The sequence below is a fragment of the Salminus brasiliensis genome, chromosome 9 (assembly GCF_030463535.1).
Source record: "Salminus brasiliensis chromosome 9, fSalBra1.hap2, whole genome shotgun sequence".
NCBI lineage: Eukaryota > Metazoa > Chordata > Actinopteri > Characiformes > Bryconidae > Salminus > Salminus brasiliensis.
In genome coordinates, this window is record NC_132886.1 from 3008125 (window position 1) to 3029313 (window position 21189).

Consider the following 21189-nt stretch of genomic DNA (forward strand, 5'->3'; position numbering starts at 1 on the left):
CAATGGTAACACATCGGGCAGGGCCACACATCTGGAGTGACATCATGCTGATGTTTCAGTGGGGAGCAAAGTCTATCATCCTTTCGTTTTCTCTTTTACTGATCTGAAAAATGATGCCTGACTCAAAAACCGCAATCCATTCTGATCCGTGAGCTTTGTGATTCGTTAGCGACCGGTGAAGAAGTGTTAATAACTAGCTAATAACTGTTTTTTTTTCTACAGACTACAAAATTTTAGCCAGATGCTTTGAAAAGGATTTGGTTTTAAAGCCACATTCCTCAGTTTGGCTTTAGCTGAATGAGCAAGGAGAGCTCATTAACGTGATATTAGCAAAATGACAATTTCAATGTTGGAATATTCTTAATAATTAAAAGTGCACTGCTCTTTAAAAAGGTGTAATTGCATTGTTATGATATTATATCATCATTATAGCATCATAAAAGCGTTTTAAAATAACAATAATAACAAAAAGTATTTATTGTGACAGGCCTATGAACTGCCTATATTTAGATGACTGAGGTAAGAACACAAGGTACACCAAGCTGCATTTCTGTATCTGCAGGCTGTGGTCAGCACTTCAGCAGCAGGTGGTCTGTTTGCAGTGGGGCTGATTGATTTCAGACCCTTCTGAGTTGTGCCTTAGGAAGCCTAACAGGGGGCGACTGGTCCCACGTGAAGGGTATCAGAGTTTAGAAGGACTGTTTGATGAAGCCCCTGAGGAACATCATTCCATCTTAGCGTGTGAATGATTTATCAGTCCTCTCACACTGGGGGCATGTGCAGGTCAGCAGGCTATCTAACGCTGAGACCATCTGTGAACGGCAAACAGATGGTTTGATATGATTATTTAGACATTTTTGCCATTTTTTCCTCAAATCTAAGAGCAACGAGTTATGGATCTAGCTCGGTAACTTCATAACACTGTATATTCAGAAGGATCGGAAGGGATTGGGGTGTTTTACCAGGAAAATGTTTATTTATTTATTTATTTATTTACTTTTTTTGCCTTGAATGCTCAGATCTGTTGTGGTGACACAAGGGGGACCTCCTCAATATGAGTGCTATATGTGATAAAGCGCTACATGTGGGCTGTTGCCTACCAGTGCTGGTCCCCGTACTTGTCAGGCCGATTCCATTGCCCTGCCTATTTCTGGTGGTACTGCTCAAACAATGGGAGAGAAAGATAAGCTGGTGAATTGGTACCTGCGGCTCATATTTTAAACAAGCAGGTATTTTTACACTGACTTGTCAGAAGCTGAACAGCACAACAAGAACAGCTCCAAACCCACACATAAGACAAACCATGGCAACTTGTCACCTCCTAGAGTGAACGTATAGCGACAGTCACTTTAAAACCTAATTTATTTGCTGAAGCCTGCACCAACTTTTGGGTTTATGCAACAGTACACATACAGCACTGTTTTTAGACTGTTTTAGGCCCCTAATCCCATCACTTTACTCCCCGTCTCTCAGCAGTGAGAGAGTTTTACTGTAGAAGCTCCAGATCTCATCAGATCAAATAAAGCAGCTGAACATGAATCCAGTAAAAAGGAGAAACAAGAGCTTCTCATTCAGAAGAAAGAAAGTAGTGAGATCTTGTCGGTGAGCTAGTCTGAAGAACAGTGCTCGGTTCCTCCAGGGTTCTCCTGGACGCCCCCCAGTCCAGCCAGCACAGCGTGGAGGATGTGTTCAACTCCATCAGCAGCAGCAGCAGCAGCTCACCTGATTTACCATCTTTAAGCCCTGATTTACCACCAAACCAGGTGTTGATCTGAGGAGAACTCTAAATAATACTAGACTCCATGAGGAGAACTTTGGAGATGTTTAGTTCATTTTATAGGTGCCAAGTTACTATAGGTGTTTGTTGAGCAATACTAGTAACACATCAACAGCATACCAGTGAAGAATCAGCAGGGTAGCATCTGAATACACTGAGCTCACCATAACCATCATCCTGGTCCTAAAGTCATTCTGACCTTAACCTCAATCCAAAACCTAATCCTGACCTTTATCCTGGTCCCTTAATCTCAGCCTATTCCAGTTAAGCTCCAGTTCTAAAGTTCAGGTCTAGAGCAGCTGGTTGGTGATGGTGGGATAGTCACTAATCATCGGTTAGATGATCAGTGATCTCTCAGGTCAACATCTACAGACCTGAACTTGGCCTCTTTGAAGAATAGCTCAATTCAGTAGACGTCTTCAGTAATGATCTACTGAATGTTCAGATGCCGCTCCATCACTGAGATGGTGTTGAGATAGAACTGGGAGTCTGAATAGTTTTTTTTAATCTGAAAAAGATCACTCCTAATAAAGTGAACCTGATTATACTACATTTTGGTCAAAATGGTTTGGTTATTCCATATCTACATATTCTAAATTCTACCAATGCTGTGGTTCCCAATCCCTGTCATCTGTGAAACGGCAAACAGATGGTTTGATATGATTATTTAGACGTTTTTACCATTTTATCCTCAAACCTAAGAGAAATGAGTTAGCTCGGTAACTCCATAACACTTTATATTCAAAAGGGTGGGAAAGGATTTGGCTGTTTTTTCAGGAAAATGTTTATTTTTTGTTTATTTTCTTTTCTTGCCTTGATTGCTCAGATCTGTTGTGGCGGCACATCTACATATTCTAAATTCTATCAGTGCTGTGGTTCCCAATCCTTGTCACTTTTGTTGTTGACCCGCAACATAGTGACATATCTGATTGGGGCCTATTGAGCCATTCCCAGGACAGGGGTGGGAATCCCTGCTGTGACGTTAACATACATCCCAATCAGAGCAATAAACATGACCCTCGCTCGATCTCTCTCTCTCTTTATAAAGCAATCAAGTCGGCCAGAAATATGTTCACAGAGGGTCTTTTATTACCCGTCTGCCTAAGCAGCAAGAGTCAGATATTAAACAAGCCAATAGTGCTGTGGTGCTGCCAGAAGAGAAAAGCAGGCCCTGGTCTTGAATCCCCCTGATGTGTGGACCATTATAAAGTTGGGCTCCTGGCAGTGAGCTGAAATACATTTTTGCCATATTTTGCCAGGGTTCACTAGGAGCGGACTGAGGTCCTCAAAAACCCTGAGATTTTTGGAGGACCATGGTTCAGTTCACACCAGCCACAACAAACCAAACCTTATCCAAACCTTACCAAAGGGTCTCTGCTAGGACTGGGTGGAATGCCCAAACATTTGTATCATGTTTTTTTTTTAAGATTCTGGTAGTTTCATGGTACACTAAATGTCCATATGTTTCTGGACACCCCTTCTAATCTGTCTAGCATCCATTGCTGAGACAGATGTGCAATTGCACAGCTTGTCTAGTCCCTGTAGAGAAGTACTGTCAATAGAATAGACTCTCTGGGCAAGATAAACAAAAACCTATATATTGGCTCCATGCTGTCTAATAATGTCAGGCGTGGGCTAGTAGAGGGGTATAAAGCCCCCCAGCATTGAGGAGCTCTGGAGCAGTGGAAGAATTGTGTTCTCTGGAATGATGGATGGAGTTAGGTAGTTGATAATGAGGCGTGGTGGTGATCATCATCACCCAACATCCTGACCTAACTAACACACTTGTTGCTGAATACAATCAAATCCTCACAGCAATGCTCCTCCAAAATAGGAGCAGAAGCTTAGAAAGCCTTCTTCTCTGCACAGTAGAGACAGTTCCTCCAACAAATTTCAAAGAAACAGTGAAATAAGCAGGTGTCCCAATACTTTTGTCCCAATATTTGTATTATTCTGTATTGTTGTGTTCAGATATCTAAATGGCTGTTGATCAGTCAGGCCCAGCACTAGTCTCCTCCAGTCCTTTGCGTTGTTCGCTGGAAATTTCGAGCATAAGCTGTGATCATAGTGCAGTAAGAGTCCCACATCCATCACGGCAGATCAAAAAGGCCTCCAATACCAGCATGTTCTAATATCTCATCCCGTACGCTCTACTCTGGAATTGCGTCTGGAAATAAGGCCTGTCCCAGTCCATCAAGAAACAGAACATGATATAAAACCTGGCTTTTCTCTACAGAAGCTCTGCAAAAATACATGGAATTGGCTTCAGAAGCCGTTCCCCAGTGACACTGCTTCTCTATCTCAGTCCTGGAGACCCATCTGCTGCACATTTCTGTGCTGTTTCCCCCCCCCGACCCCCCTGCCGAAGCTCGTGAAGGTCGTGATACCTAGCTGATGAGTTGAATTAAGTGTGTTGGAGCACAGCTTTCTGCACAGTCTGTGAACTGCTGCCCTGCAGAACAACCTGAAAATACTTCGCCTGCATTTTTGTTGACTTTAAGAAAGGTGCCGGTGGGCTCGGTTTCGTTGCTCCGTAGCGAATCACTGCTCTCTCCGCCTGCCGCAGGCTTTTTTCTTGTCACAGAGCATTTGCATCACCGAAAGGCCAAAACGCTGAAAAGATTGAAAGTGATCCAGACTCTCCCGGGAGAAAGGATCAATTTAAGAGGAAGCTTATTCAGCTTAAGGAGCTTATCTGGATCACGACCCCCTGCTTTCTGTCTCCGCTGCACGGCTGAGCGGAGGACGTCCAGCTCCGGTCCTGAACAGTTTTAGTGTATTATGTCCTAATAAACATAATTGTATTGATAGGAACTGGTTTGGGCCACAGGGCAGCCCAGGTAAAGCTAATGCTAAGCTATTTGTCACAGTTTTTGCTGGTAATACAGAAAAGTCATGCTGCAATTTGATATAATTCTTTTATATTAATTTATATATTTATATATATATATAATCTCGTGATTTCGTCTAGTGGAGACACTCAGATTGTAAGCTTTCAATCCATCCCACATCAGTGTCTGTCAGCAGAAGAGGAGAGATTTCATTATATTAAATATCATTTATTATATTTAGATTTATTATAGTTTTGAAATTTCACTTTTTTCAGTAATTATATTGTAATTGTATTGTAATTCCCCTCATTAGCTAATTATCAATCCTTTCATCAGTCATTATGTAGCACTTCACAGTTCAGTGATTAAGGTGAGGGCAGCGAAGCCGGGCTAAGGCTGGACAGCCCTGTCTCAGGCTGGTAGATTTACATGCAGCTCACGCTGGAGGGGCGCAGGCCAGCCCTGCCAATGTCCCTGATTCAGAGAGGTGACTGAGGCTCTGACCGGGGAGTTCTCACTTTGTTTGAGAGGAAACGTCCCTCAATCTTCTTGAACGGCTTTGATTTACCGTACATGCTTTCATCCATCAGTGGATAAGAGTGAAGTGGTCTCACTGTCACAGGCCGGGGGGGAGGGGGGGAGTCCATCAGGAAATGGGTCAGCATTGTTATTAATTTTAGGGGTGACCGCTCAAGAAGAGATGCAGTGTTCCAGTATTTGCAGACTTTTACATCCAGCACCGTAAGCAGGTTATTGTCCCGGTCGTGTTCAGCAATGTTCCTGAAAAGCCATTCATAAAAAGCTCAGAACGTTTATAATATAAACTCTTATTATTTCTTAGAAATCTCCAGCTAAGCAAGTTTATTTGCTGAGTATGAGCATCTGAGACGTGGTGAAGAGTGATGAAACGTCTGTTATGATAATGCAAGGAGTTCAGTCCCATAGCTTTGTCAGATGTTCTCACCCAGGCAAATGCATTTTTAATTTTGCCTCTGAAACCTGCAGTGTGTTCACCGGAAAGCCGATCTAATGATCATCTTCATATTCTCTCTCTCTCTCTGCAGAAAAGCTGTGAAGGCCACACTAGTGCTGCTGCCTCTGCTGGGGATCACGTACATGCTGTTCTTTGTGAATCCAGGGGAGGACGACATCTCTCAGATCGTCTTCATTTATTTCAACTCTTTCCTCCAGTCCTTTCAGGTAGGACCGCTCTGTACCCTTCTGCACTTCAGCAGCTTGAGATTTACTTTGCCTGAAACCTTCATTAGCCTCATTCTTCATTCTGAATATTAATGATATAAGAGCTTCATTCTGAATATTAATGTTATTAGAGCTTCATACTGGATATAAATGATATTAGAGCTTAATTCTGGATATTAATGATATTAGAGCTTCATACTGAATATTAATGTTATTAGAGCTTCATACTGGATATTAATGATATTAGAGTTTCATACTGGATATTAATGTTATTAGAGCTTCATACTGGATATTAATGATATTAGAGTTTCATACTGGATATTAATGTTATTAGAGCTTAATTCTGGATATTAATGTTATTAGAACTTCATACTGGATATTAATGATATTAGAGTTTCATACTGAATATTAATGTTATTAGAGCTTCATACTGGATATTAATGATATTAGAGCTTAAATCTGGATATTAATGTTATTAGAACTTCATACTGGATATTAATGTTATTAGAACTTCATACTGGATATTAATGATATTAGAGTTTCATACTGAATATTAATGTTATTAGAGCTTCATACTGGATATTAATGGTATTAGAGCTTAAATCTGGATATTAATGTTATTAGAACTTCATACTGGATATTAATGTTATTAGAACTTCATACTGGATATTAATTTTATTAGAAATTCATACTGGATGTGATTTTCGAATCATCTACAGCTCTGATAATTGTTGTGGAGTCTAGCATTTCTACAGTTTTACAGTTCTGTAATTATGATATAAAAACTAAATCAGTGTTCAATTACTCGTTTGTCTGGGTTTATGATCCTGTCCTCTAGAAGAAAGAGTGGGGAGTGAATTTCAGTGCCTGGCAATTGATGTAAATGGAGAGAGGATGTTGTGTTTGTGGCAGTGGATATGGAGGCATGCCAGAGATCCTGTGGTGAAATTTGGAGTGTGTGAGTGTTATTGCCTCTCACCTGCAGCTGACCTTCCTGTGTAAAAAGCATTGTGGGAGTTCAGCCTCCAATCATCAGAGCTTTATTCATTTATTTATTTATCTTCTCTGTGGAAGAGGGAGGCGGGCAGGTGGGAAGGTATTAAAGGGGTGAAATAGAGAAAAATCCATTTTGGATAATCACACTCACAGTAGAACCTCACCCACATGCCACTCTGCTGCTTGTGTGGGAGAGCTGTGTGTCTTCATTCCCTCTGGGGTAGTGGCTTCATGCACAGTCGTGCAGCATTTGTGCACCTCAGAGGCTCAGTGTGCACACGTATAGTAATAATAATAATAATAATAATAAAATAATGGATTATGTTTTGTTCTGTGCGTTTTTTTCTTGCTACAAAAGAAGGAACTTCAGTATCATTGGAAGTTTTTTATTTTTTTTTATTTTAGTATTTTATTATTTTTTTAGTATTATTATTATTTTAGTATTAAGTATTGTTGCAGATAAGTGCATGTCTTATATACAGTATTTGTCCTGTATCCCTTTGCAATAGGGCTGCACGATTAATTAATCTAATGATTTTTTTTTTATTAGTCGATTAATCTAACAACTAATTTTTTAGATTACTCTAATGTGAGTATTATAGAAATTAATTCTCCAAAATAAGGGAAAAATCATTTGTTATTGCAATATCGTTAAAATCTCCATATCATAAGAGATTTAATAATTTAAGTAAAAGAAAAAAAGTGCAGCTCATTTAACAATTTAGCACTAGTACATTCTTAAATAATAATCTTAATGAGTGCAGTTTCAGCAAAAGTTGACTTTTTCCCAACAGAAATCAAATCTCATATATATATATATATATATATATATATATATATATATATATATATATATATATATAGTCTATTATGACCATGCGTTTAAATATATATATATATATATATATATATATATATATATTTTTTTTTTTTTTTTTTTTTTTATGGCATATATTTTTTTCTATTATGGCATGGTCATAATAGACTTAATGTTTTAAAGGTTACTTTAAATGCACGTGATCTAAAAATGGTTAAAAAGACTAAAAGTCTGTGCTCTGACTGGACTTTTAGAGCCACAAATGATACGTAGCCTACACACCTCACCTTTGCGACGCATCGATGCAAATCGTTGTAATTTCACAATCGCAAAATTTACAGCCCTACTTTGCAAGCTTATATCATTTCAAATATCTGTGAAAAGAAAACACTGTTTCTTCTGAAATCATGGGTATTAAAAAGAGTTGATCTTGCGGGGTTGGAAGAAGTCTCTCTACTAGATGTTCAGAGGGGTACATTGAGGGTTTGATTGCATTCAGCGGCAAGAACGTCTGTGATTTAATGGCAGCATCTTATTGGCTAAATTGCAAGTTACGCTATCTGAGCTTGCACCACGTTTATATATATATAAAGGATTATTTTCCATCACGTTTATATTTATCCGTATTAGCCAACTGTCAGAAAGGCTCCAGCTGCAGATTTTGTTCCCAGCTCGGAAAACTGGATTGGATGGTTCATCATCATCCTCAACTCATCCCATCCCACTGTAAGACTAAGACTCCATCATGATATTCTTATGTATATCATGAAATTGATATATCAAGAAATTGATAGAAAGTTACAGCATTGTTGTGCCATCGCCGGCAGCAGCTGTGCCTTATAGAGGTTCAACTGCTTCTATTTCGATTTGCTCCGTTGTAGTCGGCTGATCTCTTATTTCATGCGGTTTGGGTACAAGGCCTCTGCCAGCACATTTTTACTAAATAGAGCTTGTTATCAGGCACTGCTGTTGGCTGCTATAGATGGTTAATTATGCACCTGGCTTTGGTGTTTCTCATCATCAGGGTTGTACAGATGTGGCTGTAATGTGTCACACCAGAGGACAGAATGGCTGCACTGACTCCCATTGAAGCTGACAACTGGCCAAATTGAAAACTGGCATCTTCTTCGCTGTGGTGCAGTACATTTTTTTAAATGCTTGTAGAATTAAATGATTAGGATTAAAAAAGAGTGGATTTAGTGTGAAAGATTAAAGTTCTACAGTTCTGGATAAACTTGGAAGGTCAGAATTGTTCACTGTGAAGGTGAATGGAACCAGTAGTCTGTCCAGACGGTTTACCAGACAAGACCAGACAACCATATTCACCATAAGTGTTGGATCTCCGCCTTCAAGCCATCCGAACAGTAAACACACACACAGCAATATGCTGTGGCTTTGGGCAGCCTTTGCTGTGACACCTAGGGAGCCACAGCGAAGGCACCAGGGTGGTTGGTGTGGCGCAACAGATAACACCGCTACCAGCCAGTGAGCTACCACACCATGTGGGAGACTGGGGTTCAATTCCTGCTCTGGGTGCTTGCGCTATACCAACAAGAGTCCTTGGGCAAGACTCCTAACACTACATTGGCCCACATCTGTAATATGAGTAACCTTGTAAGTTGCTCTGGATAAGTGCGTCAGTAAAATGGGATTACTATTATTAATAATTGATCTATTTTTGTATGCCACTGTGTATTAAACCAATAAATAGGTGCTAAACCAATAAACTTGCCATACCTTGCCTTCTAGTCATGGCTGACCAGTCCCTTTTCCAAATTCTGCTTTAACAGGAAGAGGTCATTTGACTGTGATGTACAGTGACCAACCGCAGACTCTGTTTATTTATTTATTTATTTAGTTACTTATTTATTTTTGCACGATGTGTAGTTCTCAAAACGAGACTACAGCAATAACACACCTACGGGAAACCTGGCGGTATGCCCGATAGCAAACACATGAGAATATCTCATTCACTAGCTACTAAATGCTTCAGGTTCTTCTTGAATAGCTTACAGACATGACCATACATTGCTCCCGAAGGCCTGTTATCACACTGCGCAGAGCAAGAAGTTTGCTTCCTGTCAGACTGATAAAACCTGGTGCACAAAAGTGTGTACACGTGGACGTACAGAGAGCCAGTGAGAGTGGAACTGCTGATAGTTGTGTTCAGTTTAGCAGGCTGTAAACATCAGACTGTGGACTGTGGAGTGTCTGAAACTGACGGTAGCTGTAGATAAAGTAGGGACTGAGACAGTGTTGCAGCTCGTACTCACTCTCTTTATTGCTGGGAATGTTTACGGTGACTAAGTCGACATCATTTATAATCTCACCACATGCATTAAAACCACATACATACAAAGTCTCTCATCTAAATCCACCGTTCTTAATTATGAATATGCCACTCGGAGCCGTCACTAGAGATTAGGGGCTAATGGATGGGGGCTAAGACTTCACTTGAAGGCTCTGGGCTTGCTGGTCTTGGCAGGACTTGCTCAGTAGCTGTATAGATGTGAAAAAAAATCAGATATCTGGCTGTTTGGGAAACACACTCAGACCGCAGATCCTACAAGCTTATTTAAACACACAGATTATAGATTATAGATCAATATCTGACCAGATCTGCTCTGCTTCAGCTTCTGTCTCTACCTCACTTGAGTTCTGTAATGAAATGGTAGTTGATTTGGCATTTAGCTTGCGAATTGTCGATTTACTGAAAATTTTTTGGGGGCAGTGGTGGCTCAGCGGTTAGAGCGCCGGGATATCGGGTTGTGGGTTCGATTCCTGGGCTCGGCAAGCTGCCACTGTTGGGCCCTTGAGCAAGGCCCTTTACCCTCTCTGCTCCCCGGGCACTGGAGTTGGCTGCCCACCGCTCTGTGTGTGTGTGTACTCACTGCCCCTAACACATGTGTGTGTGTGAGTGTGTGTGTTCACTACCAGTTAAATGCGGAGGACACATTTTGCTTTACAGTGACAAATACGTGCACCTTTACTGAGAATTTTTAACCATAACAGTGTCATAAACGGTTTTACTGCTGCTGTAACGTAATAATTCTTTCAATCTTGAGCTTTAGTAAAAACACACAGACAGATCAGTTGTGTGTCACGTGACTAACCTGCTCTGGTATGTAGGCATTGTTCCAGAAGAGCCACACGGCTAGTTTAGAAAGCTTTAGAGTACATCACTCAGCCCAGTACAGTGAGTATCAGAACACAGTTCATTTATTTACTTATTCACTGTTTCTTCTCAAATCAAGTCTTTAAAAAAGTCTCTGTCTCTACTGTTTTGATTGGATTTGATTGCATTCAGCGACAAGAGTGTTAGTGAGGTCAGGATGTTCACAGGATGATCACCCCCCACCTTCTCATCCCCAACTCCACAGCTCATTGCTAGGAGGCTTTATACCCCTCTAGCCCACACCTGGCATTAGGCAGCATGGTGCCAATAGCTTCATGATGTTTATCTGCTACAGAGAGTCCTATTCTACTGGCAGTGCTTCTCTACATGTACTAGACAAGCTGCGTGTCTGTGTCAGCAATGGGTGCAACCTAAAGTAGCTAACTGCATTCATAAGAAGCGGTGTCCACAAACATTTGGACATATAATGTATGATCCAGACAGTTTTGTGATCTGTTACCCCCCCCCAGTATTTGCAAACACATTGTTTTTAATAAGTTTTATAGTCAGATTTATTTACTGTTTGAACTTGCAAACTATCATATTGTTAAATTATTTTTTTATCTATCTTTATTTTACTTATTTTTCTTCTTTACTTTTATCTGGCTGTCATTGATTTGATAATTTATGCAGTTTTGTTTGTTTATTTAATTTGACTATGATATTTTATTGTGCATTTTACTGATTTGATGTGTTTATAGGTCTAATCTTTAGTTCTTTAGTGCCCAATCCCGCTTGAAAATGAGGGCCACCCGCAATGGCATGTCCACCGGCATTTTGACAGGTCATTTCAGAGCTGTCAAACTATATCAGCACTCAGAGTTACTGACACTGTTAAACTTGTGACAAAGTGCTAACCTTTCCAATATATGCTAGAGAAGCTTGCTGCGCTATGGCTTGCAGTAAAGAGCCACCAACACGTAGCTGTCAATCACCTCGTCAGCCGAGCCCATCTAAATCTCACCTCGCCTACTACACTTATTTATATTGTGACGATGTTGGTGCCATGAGAGCGTGTGCTTACACTCCAAAAAACAGAGCTGCTACAAAGGGTTCTTTGAGCAATGCCATAGAAGAACTGCTTTTGGTTCCATAAAGAACCTGGTTTGTAACAGAAGAACCTTCACTTGATGTCAAGACTCCCTCTGTCTCTACTGTCCAGAGAAGAAGACTTTCTACTAGATTTTGGAGAAGGAGCATTGCTGTGAGGATTTGATTGCATTCAGCGACAAGAGCGTTAGTGAGGTCAGGATGTTCACAGGATGACCACCACCCACCTCATCATCCCCAACTCATCAAAAAACTAAGTACTGGATGGAGCTCCACCACCATCACTCCAGAGAACTTCGTTCTTCCACGGCTCCACAGCTCAATGCTTACTCCTTTTTAAAACCAATGTGGTTCTGCTGAGGCATCACTCAGAGGACCCTTTGTGGTAAACACATATGGAGAACCTTTCAGCTTGACTGAGCCCTGTTCTCTTACTGAGGTTAAAATGTTTACTGTAGCCATACCCTAGGGGGCATCAGAGATATTTTGGGCGTTCTGAGGTTCTCACAAGTATAATCATTAATCCAGATCTTTTAGACACTCATTCTCTCTTACACTCTTCCTCTCCACCTTCCTCGCCCTCGCTCCTCGCCTTCTCATTTTCATAACCATCTATAGCAGTGACCCCTCCCTCCTGTGTTTCATGAATATTTGAGGTGGAAAATAGAAAACTAGTTCATCTACCCCCTAGAACACAATTTCCCAGCATGCTCTGATGCTGCAGTAGAGTTGCCCTCCAGTTAGTACACAGTCCAAATCCTTCTTCCAGTTCTTCCCAGCTCCAGCACTGCACTTAGGGTCGTCTTGTTTGGGGAGTTTTATCAAGTCATCAAGTCTTCTTAAAGAGTGAGCCTCCGGCTACAGCCGCCGCCATCAAAACACCCAGTCTAGAATTCCCAGAGCTTTCAATGGAGCTCTGTGCACAGCTGTGGTGCTGTAGGATTACCGGCTGAAGGCTGGCTTTGCCGACCCTTAGGGCCAGTGTTGTCGTTTTGCTGTACTGTGAATATAATTAAAGGTTATCACAATTAATCAATTAAACCTGATTAAAAATTAACTGATTAAAATTGACCTTCTCAGTTCATCAGCAGCGAGATGCAGCAGATTTGCATGAAGATACTGCAGAGTTTAAATTCTTCTTACAGTAAGACTGATGACACTGGTGGACACTCCTTTAGATACAGTTTCGGACACATTTATTGGATGAGAACTATAATTAATGCTGAGCTTCATTATGGAAACATTTGGTTGTGGTTAAACTGATAAAGCTGCTTAATATTGTGTAGGTCATTCGAGACATGGTTTCCACAAGACCTCTGAAGGTGCCCTGTAGTATCTGGAGACCAGCAGATTCTTTAAGCTCTGTAGGTTGTGAGGTGGGGTCTCCGTAAGCATCAATAAAAGCAGTAGGTGCCCACTTACCTGAAGCACTTTTGATAGGAACTGACCACTGCATACTGAGACCTGCCTGGTGTTTTGGAGATGTTCTGACCCAATTATCTAGAACATCACAGTTTAGTTCTTGTGTCTCAGATTCGTACGCTTGTCCATTTTTCCTGCTTCAACACCGTCATCACCTTCAAGAACTGACTGCTCACTCACTGCCTGATATATCCACCCCTTTACAGGAGCCCTGGATCCAGATCATCAGTGTTGTTCACTTCAGCTGGCAGTGGTTTTTATGTAATGGCTGAATAATGTAGACAGTCATATGCAATTGCTTGGGAACCCTGATCAGATTACATGTATAGTTACTTTCTAAGTGTAATTAAGATGGCAAAAAAAAATGGCAAAATGGAAAGATTATGGCACTTTTAATGTTCATATATATCCATTTGTGTTAATGGCTTTATAATTGAATGATTTTATGTGACTCGTTTGGGGGAGGGGCTCATTATCACTGGTTTGCTTTCACACAACAATTCTATTCAGTTTCGAGCATCACTTTTCGGAGAGCATTTTTATGCAAAATGATAGGACCTAGCTTCATCCGTCCATCGCTTTTCCTTATGTTCCTTGGATACAAACACTCAAGCAGTGAAGAACAGCCCCTTCTGACGCCATGGCATTTCACCATGCAGGAAGTCCCGCAAATGAGATGGTTTTTAGCCATGCAGGCGATGAGTAGAAGCAGTCACATGACAAAATTAACCAATCACACAACCCCACACACGGTGCCCGGAACAGACAGCTTCCACACACTCAGCAGACCACACAAGAGTCCACTAGAGCCAAAAGCAGACCACTGATTTCAGGAGATCTGGAGATCTGGACCTCGAAAACAGCCCAACGTACCCAACGTACCGAACTCTCAGAGCAAGAGGACACAAAAATCAGTTTCAGTTTCAGCTGATAAATATAATACATATAATATCTACATCCAGCTCTGGAAAAATGAGGAGACCACCTACAGTATCAGTGTCTCTGGTTTTACAGGCAGTGTGTTTAAGGGAAATGAACATTTGTGTTGTATTTCATAAACCATGAACAACATTTCCCCTAAATTCTAAATAAAAATATTTACTATTTAGAGCATTTATTTATTTATTTGCAGAAATGACAACTGCTCAAAACCAACTGCTTAAATAATGCAAAGAAATTCGGCAGACCACACCAGAGTTTACTAGAGCCAAAAGCAGACCACTGATTTCAGGAGATATGGACCTCGAAAACAGCTTCCACACCCTACCCAACATACCGAACTGTCAGAGCAAGCAGACCTGGGTCCGCAAAAAAGTTCTAATGTAAAAAACACCCTCATCTGCTATATATATATATATATATATATGCACACACATTTAACTTTGTTTCATTTTCTTTTGAAAGCTGATTACTTGATTAAAAATGAATAATCCCAATGTTATTGACAGTGCCCACCCTGATCAATGACATAATTAATGACATTTTTACATAATTAAATACTTTTACATTTCACAACTCCACTGGAAAGACCTCTCTCTGTGTTTAATGTCAGTATTTCTGCACACAATAATAAATATATCAGACCACATCAGATGTGGAATCGAACTTCACAGTCTGCACTTTCAGAAGCTCTCATCTCATCCATCAGTGAGTCAGAAATTATTCATATGAGCTCACATCAGGCTTCTGAAATCACCCACTGTCATCAGCCTCTAATGGTCTGAACTCTGAGTCTCTTTATGATGAGCTGTGAGAGAGAGATAATGAAGGAACATGGAGGAAGAGGCACTGTGGGGTGTGTAGCCCGTGAGGAAGGCTAACAGGGTTAACTGTGTGCTGTTGTTCTTTTGCAGGGTTTCTTCGTGTCGGTCTTCTATTGCTTCCTGAATGGAGAGGTGAGTCAACAGCCCGGCTAATTTCATGCTTGAGAGGAACGGGGTGACAGCCCGGCCGATAAAAGGGCCACCCCGTCTCCACTCTGCCATGAAAACCCATTATTACAGCGAGATATTTGCACACACACACACACACACACACACACACACACATGCAAGAGGAGCATTTATCTGTGTCCAGCATAGTGCTCTCAGATTTGAATGGGGTTGTATCGTTACCTGTTGCTGATGGCCTGATCAGGGGGATGAGGGGATCTCAGCCCGGCTCTCTGTCTAATTTCTCAAAGTAATCACCATCTTATCATGGTGGTGGCGTAGTAGAGCACCGTTTTGAAGTAGATCAACAGCTCACAGTGAGAGCTAGCCAGGCTAAAGTACAGCTTCCAAACATGGTGGAGGTAGTTTCATCATCAGCAGCTGACAGTGAGAGCTAGCCAGGCTAAAGTATAGCCTCCAAACATGGTGGAGGTAGTTTCATTATCAACAACAGCTCACAGTGAGAGCTAACCAGGCTAAAGTACAGCTTCCAAACATGGTGGAGGTAGTTTCATTATCAACAACATCTCACAGTGAGAGCTAGCCAGGATAAAGTACAGAATCCAAACATGGTGGAGGTAGTTTCATCATCAACAACAGCTCACAGTGAGAATTAGCCAGGATAAAGTACAGCTTTCAAACATGGTGGAGGTAGTTTCATCATCAACAGCTCACAGTGAGAGCTAGCCTCTAGGCTAAAGTACAGCTTCCAAACATGGTGGAGGTAGTTTCATTATCAACAACAGCTCACAGTGAGAGCTAACCAGGCTAAAGTACAGCCTCCAAACATGGTGGAGGTAGTTTCATCATCAACAGCTCACAGTGAGAGCTAGCCTCTAGGCTAAAGTACAGCTTCCAAACATGGTGGAGGTAGTTTCATCATCAACAACTCACAGTGAGACCTAGCCAGGATAAAGAATGTGTTATTTAAGGTGCAACAAAAAGTTCTGGGAAGAGGAAAACTTTAGCTTAGCGTTAGCTCAGAGCCTCGCTGTAAACCCAACTTAGCAACAGCAGAAACGACCACAGAGCAGTAGGTAGAGTGTGAGTTAGAAACCAAACTACGGTGAAAGTGCTCTGTTCTACCAGCGGGAGAACCACACTCCTTTCTCTGGTTCTAAACCAGCTCTGAATGGGGCACAATGCTAATACACACACTAAGTGTAACAATTAGAGCTCCGGGCTATTGATGACGATGATGGTTGTGGGTTCGATACCCGGGCTCAGCACGCTGCCACTGTTGGGCCCCTTTAGCAAGTCCCTTCACCCTCTGTGCTCCCCGGGTTCACTACCACGGATGGGTCAAACGTGGAGGACACATCTGTGCCCCTTTACCTCCTACCTTTATTCATAGTCTGCAGGTTCAGCTGACTCAGCTCTGTTTGATGAAATGCCTGGATGAGAACGACTGCCAGACCCTGAGAGTCACAGCTAACACAGAACACAGTAGATCAACAGCAGAGATAGCTACATTACTAACATCAGGCCCAGTGAGCTAACGGACAGTGTGACGGCCAGCAGTGATAAGAGCGCTCCATAAATCTAATAGGGCTGTTATTAGAAAGACCGTGGCAGATCGGAGAGCATTTCCTGCAGATTACAGCATTTCTGAGGAGAGCTCAAATAAATCTGTCCCCTTCATCAGGAAATTGAAGAGGGCTTTCACAGGATCATAAGCTCACCTTATATGATCTCATGAGAGACCCCCACTAAGCCTTTTAAAGAGCTCATGAGAGAAGAACACCCTGCTTGTTGATTTTCAACTAATCCAGCACTGAGATGAGCCTAATTACTGTCCAGGGCTGTGATTCCCCTCACAGCTATCACCACCCAAATCTCCACCCAAACCTTGTTTACTTCTGTGGGGTTGGTGTGATGTGATGTGTCCTCCGCAGTAGCCAGAGATGAGTCGATATCTCCTCTTTATATTACAGGAGGTTCAGGGTCAAGAATTTCATTTGTTGTTTTGTATAAGAGGCCAAGCCGGGACCTGGATCGAAACCATACAACCACAAAGACCAGAGGAGACCACTGGCCTGGCCTGCTCCTCACAGGCCTGAAGGGGGAGGGATGCGTTATACTGAGAATATCTGATGATAAATTCTGTACCCTTTAGAGTCGGACGGTATAGTAGTAATACAGTCATACCACAGCATTTAAAAATGATGACATACACTGTGTCCAAATGTTTGTGGACACCCCTTTTAACAAATGCATTCAGCTAGGAACTCTCTGCAGGAGCAGATCAACGTCATAACCCCATTGGCACCATGCTGCCTAATGCTAGGCCAGGCGTGGGCTAGAGGGGTATAAAACTCATAATGGTGGAGCGCCGTCCAGTACTTTTGGGATGAGTTGGGGAGTTGGGGATGATGATGTGGTGGGATGGTGATCATCATCCAACATCCTGACCTCACTAACGCTCTTGTCGCTGAATGCAATCACATCCTCACAGCAATGCTCCTTCTCCTAAATCTAGTAGAAAGCCTAACTTCTACCCTGGACCGTAGAGACCATAGTTACTTCAACAAAAGCAGGATCAACTTTTTTTAATACCCTTGATTTCAGAAGAAACGATAAATGAGCAGGCGTCCCAATACTTTTGTCCATTTGAGGTACTTTTGGAGAACTGACCCCTCTTCTAGAAGGTCATCTCTCATAAATCTGACCCTGTAATGAGCAACGGCAACTGGGATAAACACTGGTGTGTGAAAACAATTAGCAAGGTACCGTTTCTCGCAGGCAGATTACACACACACACACACACACACACACACACACACACTGAGACTCACTTTGAATTTGGTCCGTATGTTCAGAAGAGAGGGAGCCGTCAGCACGCATTAGATGCTCTCTCTCTCTCTCTCTCTCTCTCTCTCTCTCTCTCTCTGTCTCTCTCTCTCTCTCTCTCTCTCTCTGTCTCTCTCTCTCTCTCTCTCTCTCTCTCTCTGTGTCTCTCTCTCTCTCTCTCTCTGTCCCTCTCTCTCTCTCTCTCTGTCTATCTCTCTTACTGTCTCTCTCTCTCTCTCTCTCTCTCTCTCTCTCTCTCTGTGTGTGTCTCTCTTTCTCTCTCTCTCTCTCTCTCTCTCCTGTGAAAGCTGGAGCTCGATGGTAAAAATAGAGAAGAGTAAAGGCCCACCTTTCCCCCCGAGGTCTAAAGCTCAGCTACAGCGGCCCCTGATCGTGATAGCAGAGCTGGAGGAGGAGGAAATGCTTTTAGCTTCACAAGCACACACACACACACACACATACACACACACACACACACACACACACACACACACACACACACGCACACACACACTGCAGGCAACAGTGGTCCCTCTCACTACAGTCACGTATCATCACTCTGAGCAGTGTCTTCACTCATAGTAGGGTAAACAGTCTGGAGACGGAGCAGAATTACCATCAGCTTTCATTGTGTAAAATAAGGGTGTTCCTGTGTGTGTGTGTGTGTGTGTGTGTGTGGGTGTGTGTGTGTGTTACACTACCAGTATGTGTTACCGACTCCAACTGTGTTCCTGTGTGTGTAACCTATTGCAAGTGTGTTATCTGTTCACTGTGTGATACTTCTTCCAAGTGTATTACAGTCTCTGTGTGTGTTACCTGTTGCAGATGTGCTGCAGTGTGTTATGATGTGAGTGTTTTACTTGTTGCAGGAGTGTTACAGTATACTATCTGTTCCAGGTGTGCTACTATCTGTGTTACCTGTTTCAGATGTGTTACACTCTGTGTGTTACCTGTTTCAGGTGTGTTACAGTCTGTGTTACCTGTTTCAGGTGTGCTACTATCTGTGTTACCTGTTTCAGGTGTGCTACTATCTGTGTGTTACCTGTTTCAGGTGTGTTACACTCTCTGTGTTACCTGTTTCAGGTGTGCTACTATCTGTGTGTTACCTGTTCCAGGTGTGTTACACTCTGTGTGTTACCTGTTTCAGGTGTGCGGCTGTCAGTATTGCAGGTTATGTGTGTGTAACAGTCTCTTTTGTGTTACACCTGTTGCAGGTGTGTCACAGTATTTTAAGATGAGGGTGTGTTACACTGTAGAATTACTATGTGTGTTACAGTGTGTTACCTGTTCTAGGTGTGCTACTATCTGTGTTACCTGTTTCAGGTGTGCTACTATCTGTGTGTTACCTGTTTCAGGTGTGTTACACTCTCTGTGTTACCTGTTTCAGGTGTGCTACTATCTGTGTGTTACCTGTTCCAGGTGTGTTACACTCTGTGTGTTACCTGTTTCAGGTGTGCGGCTGTCAGTATTGCAGGTTATGTGTGTGTAACAGTCTCTTTTGTGTTACACCTGTTGCAGGTGTGTCACAGTATTTTAAGATGAGGGTGTGTTACACTGTAGAATTACTATGTGTGTTACAGTGTGTTACCTGTTCTAGGTGTGTTAGTTTTACCTGTCACAGGTGTTCTACAGTATTTAAAGTTAGTAAGTTTGTTACCTGTTTCTAGTGTGTTAACTACACACGTGTGTGTGTGTGTGTGTGTGTGTGTGTGTGTGTTACCTGTTGCAGGTGCGGTCTGCAGCAAGGAAGCGATGGCACCGTTGGCAGGATAACCACGCCTTGCGAGTGCGAGTGGCCCGGGCTATGTCCATCCCCACGTCGCCCACCCGCATCAGCTTCCACAGCATTAAACACACCACCGCCGTCTAAGCCGCCACACACGCACGAGCATACACACAGACAGACTGAACCCTCTTACCCCCCCCACTCCTCTCCTGGCCGTGGTCGGACTGTACGGAGTGATGACCGCACAGGTCATGTGATCGTCTGCCGTTCCTGTGAGCTGCGTGTGTCCTCCAGTGATCTGTGAATCTAATTTATTGGTTTGTATTTTTGTGGAGGGGATGTTTCTGGTGACGGACGGGAGAATCCAGCTGTACTTTATCTGTTTCATATTGTTCAGAATTGTGTAAAAATGTAAATATAGACTTTTTCACAAACTCCTGTTTCCGGACTCTTCCTTAAGCAGCTCGTTTACGTCAGTTTACGCAACACGGCACCAATATACTACAGCAGTGTGAGACCAGAGGAGGGCCTAAACACTGCACTCTAATGGGGTTCTGTAGCAGTACAGGAACCTTGGTGCTATACAGAACCCGTGATGCACTCGTACACAGGCCTCTGTTTTGCTGGTTGTGAGCTCTGGGTGTGGTGGTGGCAGAGGCCATAGTTACCAGATACTGTTATTACCTGTGTCACTATGTGCCCTGTCTCTCTCAGGTGTGTTGGTTTGTGCATTACCTGTTCCGGGTGTGTTACTATCTGTGTTACCTGCTTTAGGTGTGTTACCATGTGTGCTACGTCTCTTAAGTGTGTTACAAAGTGCATACCTTTTTCTGGTGTTACTATGTGCACTACTGCTCTCAGGTGCGTTGATTTGTGCATTATCCAGAGCGACTTACAGACGTGCTTTGCTATTGACTCAAGAAGAACCTCAGCTAGTTTGAATAGACTAATAGTTCAAAGATCCTCTAAGTTTAGACATTTCTAAGCAGAAGTCAGTAAGGTGACCATAGTACTCTACTCTTCGCCTGAGTCCTCTCAGAAGAGGAGGAGGGTCTTCAGTCTGGGTTTGAGGATAGTGAGTGTTGGACTCTGCTGTTCGGACACCCAGGCGAAGTTCGCTCCACCACTTCAGTGCAGGACAATAAAAAGTCTGGACGCTCGTCTCCCGTGGATCTTAAAGGATGGCGGGTCGAGCCGAGCCGTACTTGAAGCTGGAAGGGCTCTCGATGCAGATCGCCATCAAGTACGGAGGGGCTGGCTGGTCCAGTCTTGGCTTTGTAGACCAGAGTCAGGGGTCTGAATCTGATGACCTGGGCAGCAGCTACAGGAAGCCAGTGAAGAGAGAACACAGTAGAGGAGGAGCTGAACATGGCTGATTTTAGGACAAGTTGAAGACGACCCGTGCCGCTGCGTTCTGGATAAGCTGCAGGGGTCTGATGGTGCGCAGAGGGAGACCAGCCAGAAGAGAGCTGCA

The 21189-nt window shown here is 42.6% G+C and overlaps 1 protein-coding gene across 2 annotated transcripts in view; it reads left to right on the top strand.

Moving 5' to 3' along the window:
* Window positions 1–20251, top strand: part of LOC140561894 (corticotropin-releasing factor receptor 2) — a 147827-nt gene extending 127576 nt beyond the window's left edge. Inside the window, exons 10-12 of one of the 2 annotated variants that reach the window (XM_072687145.1) lie at window positions 5673–5808; window positions 15122–15163; window positions 19719–20251. In XM_072687145.1, coding sequence (XP_072543246.1) covers window positions 5673–5808; window positions 15122–15163; window positions 19719–19859 — 319 coding nt within the window. In that variant the 3' untranslated portion in view covers window positions 19860–20251. The remainder of the gene's footprint in view (window positions 1–5672; window positions 5809–15121; window positions 15164–19718) is intronic. The other variant, XM_072687146.1, reaches the window with a different exon arrangement.
* The last annotated feature ends 938 nt before the right edge of the window (window positions 20252–21189 follow it).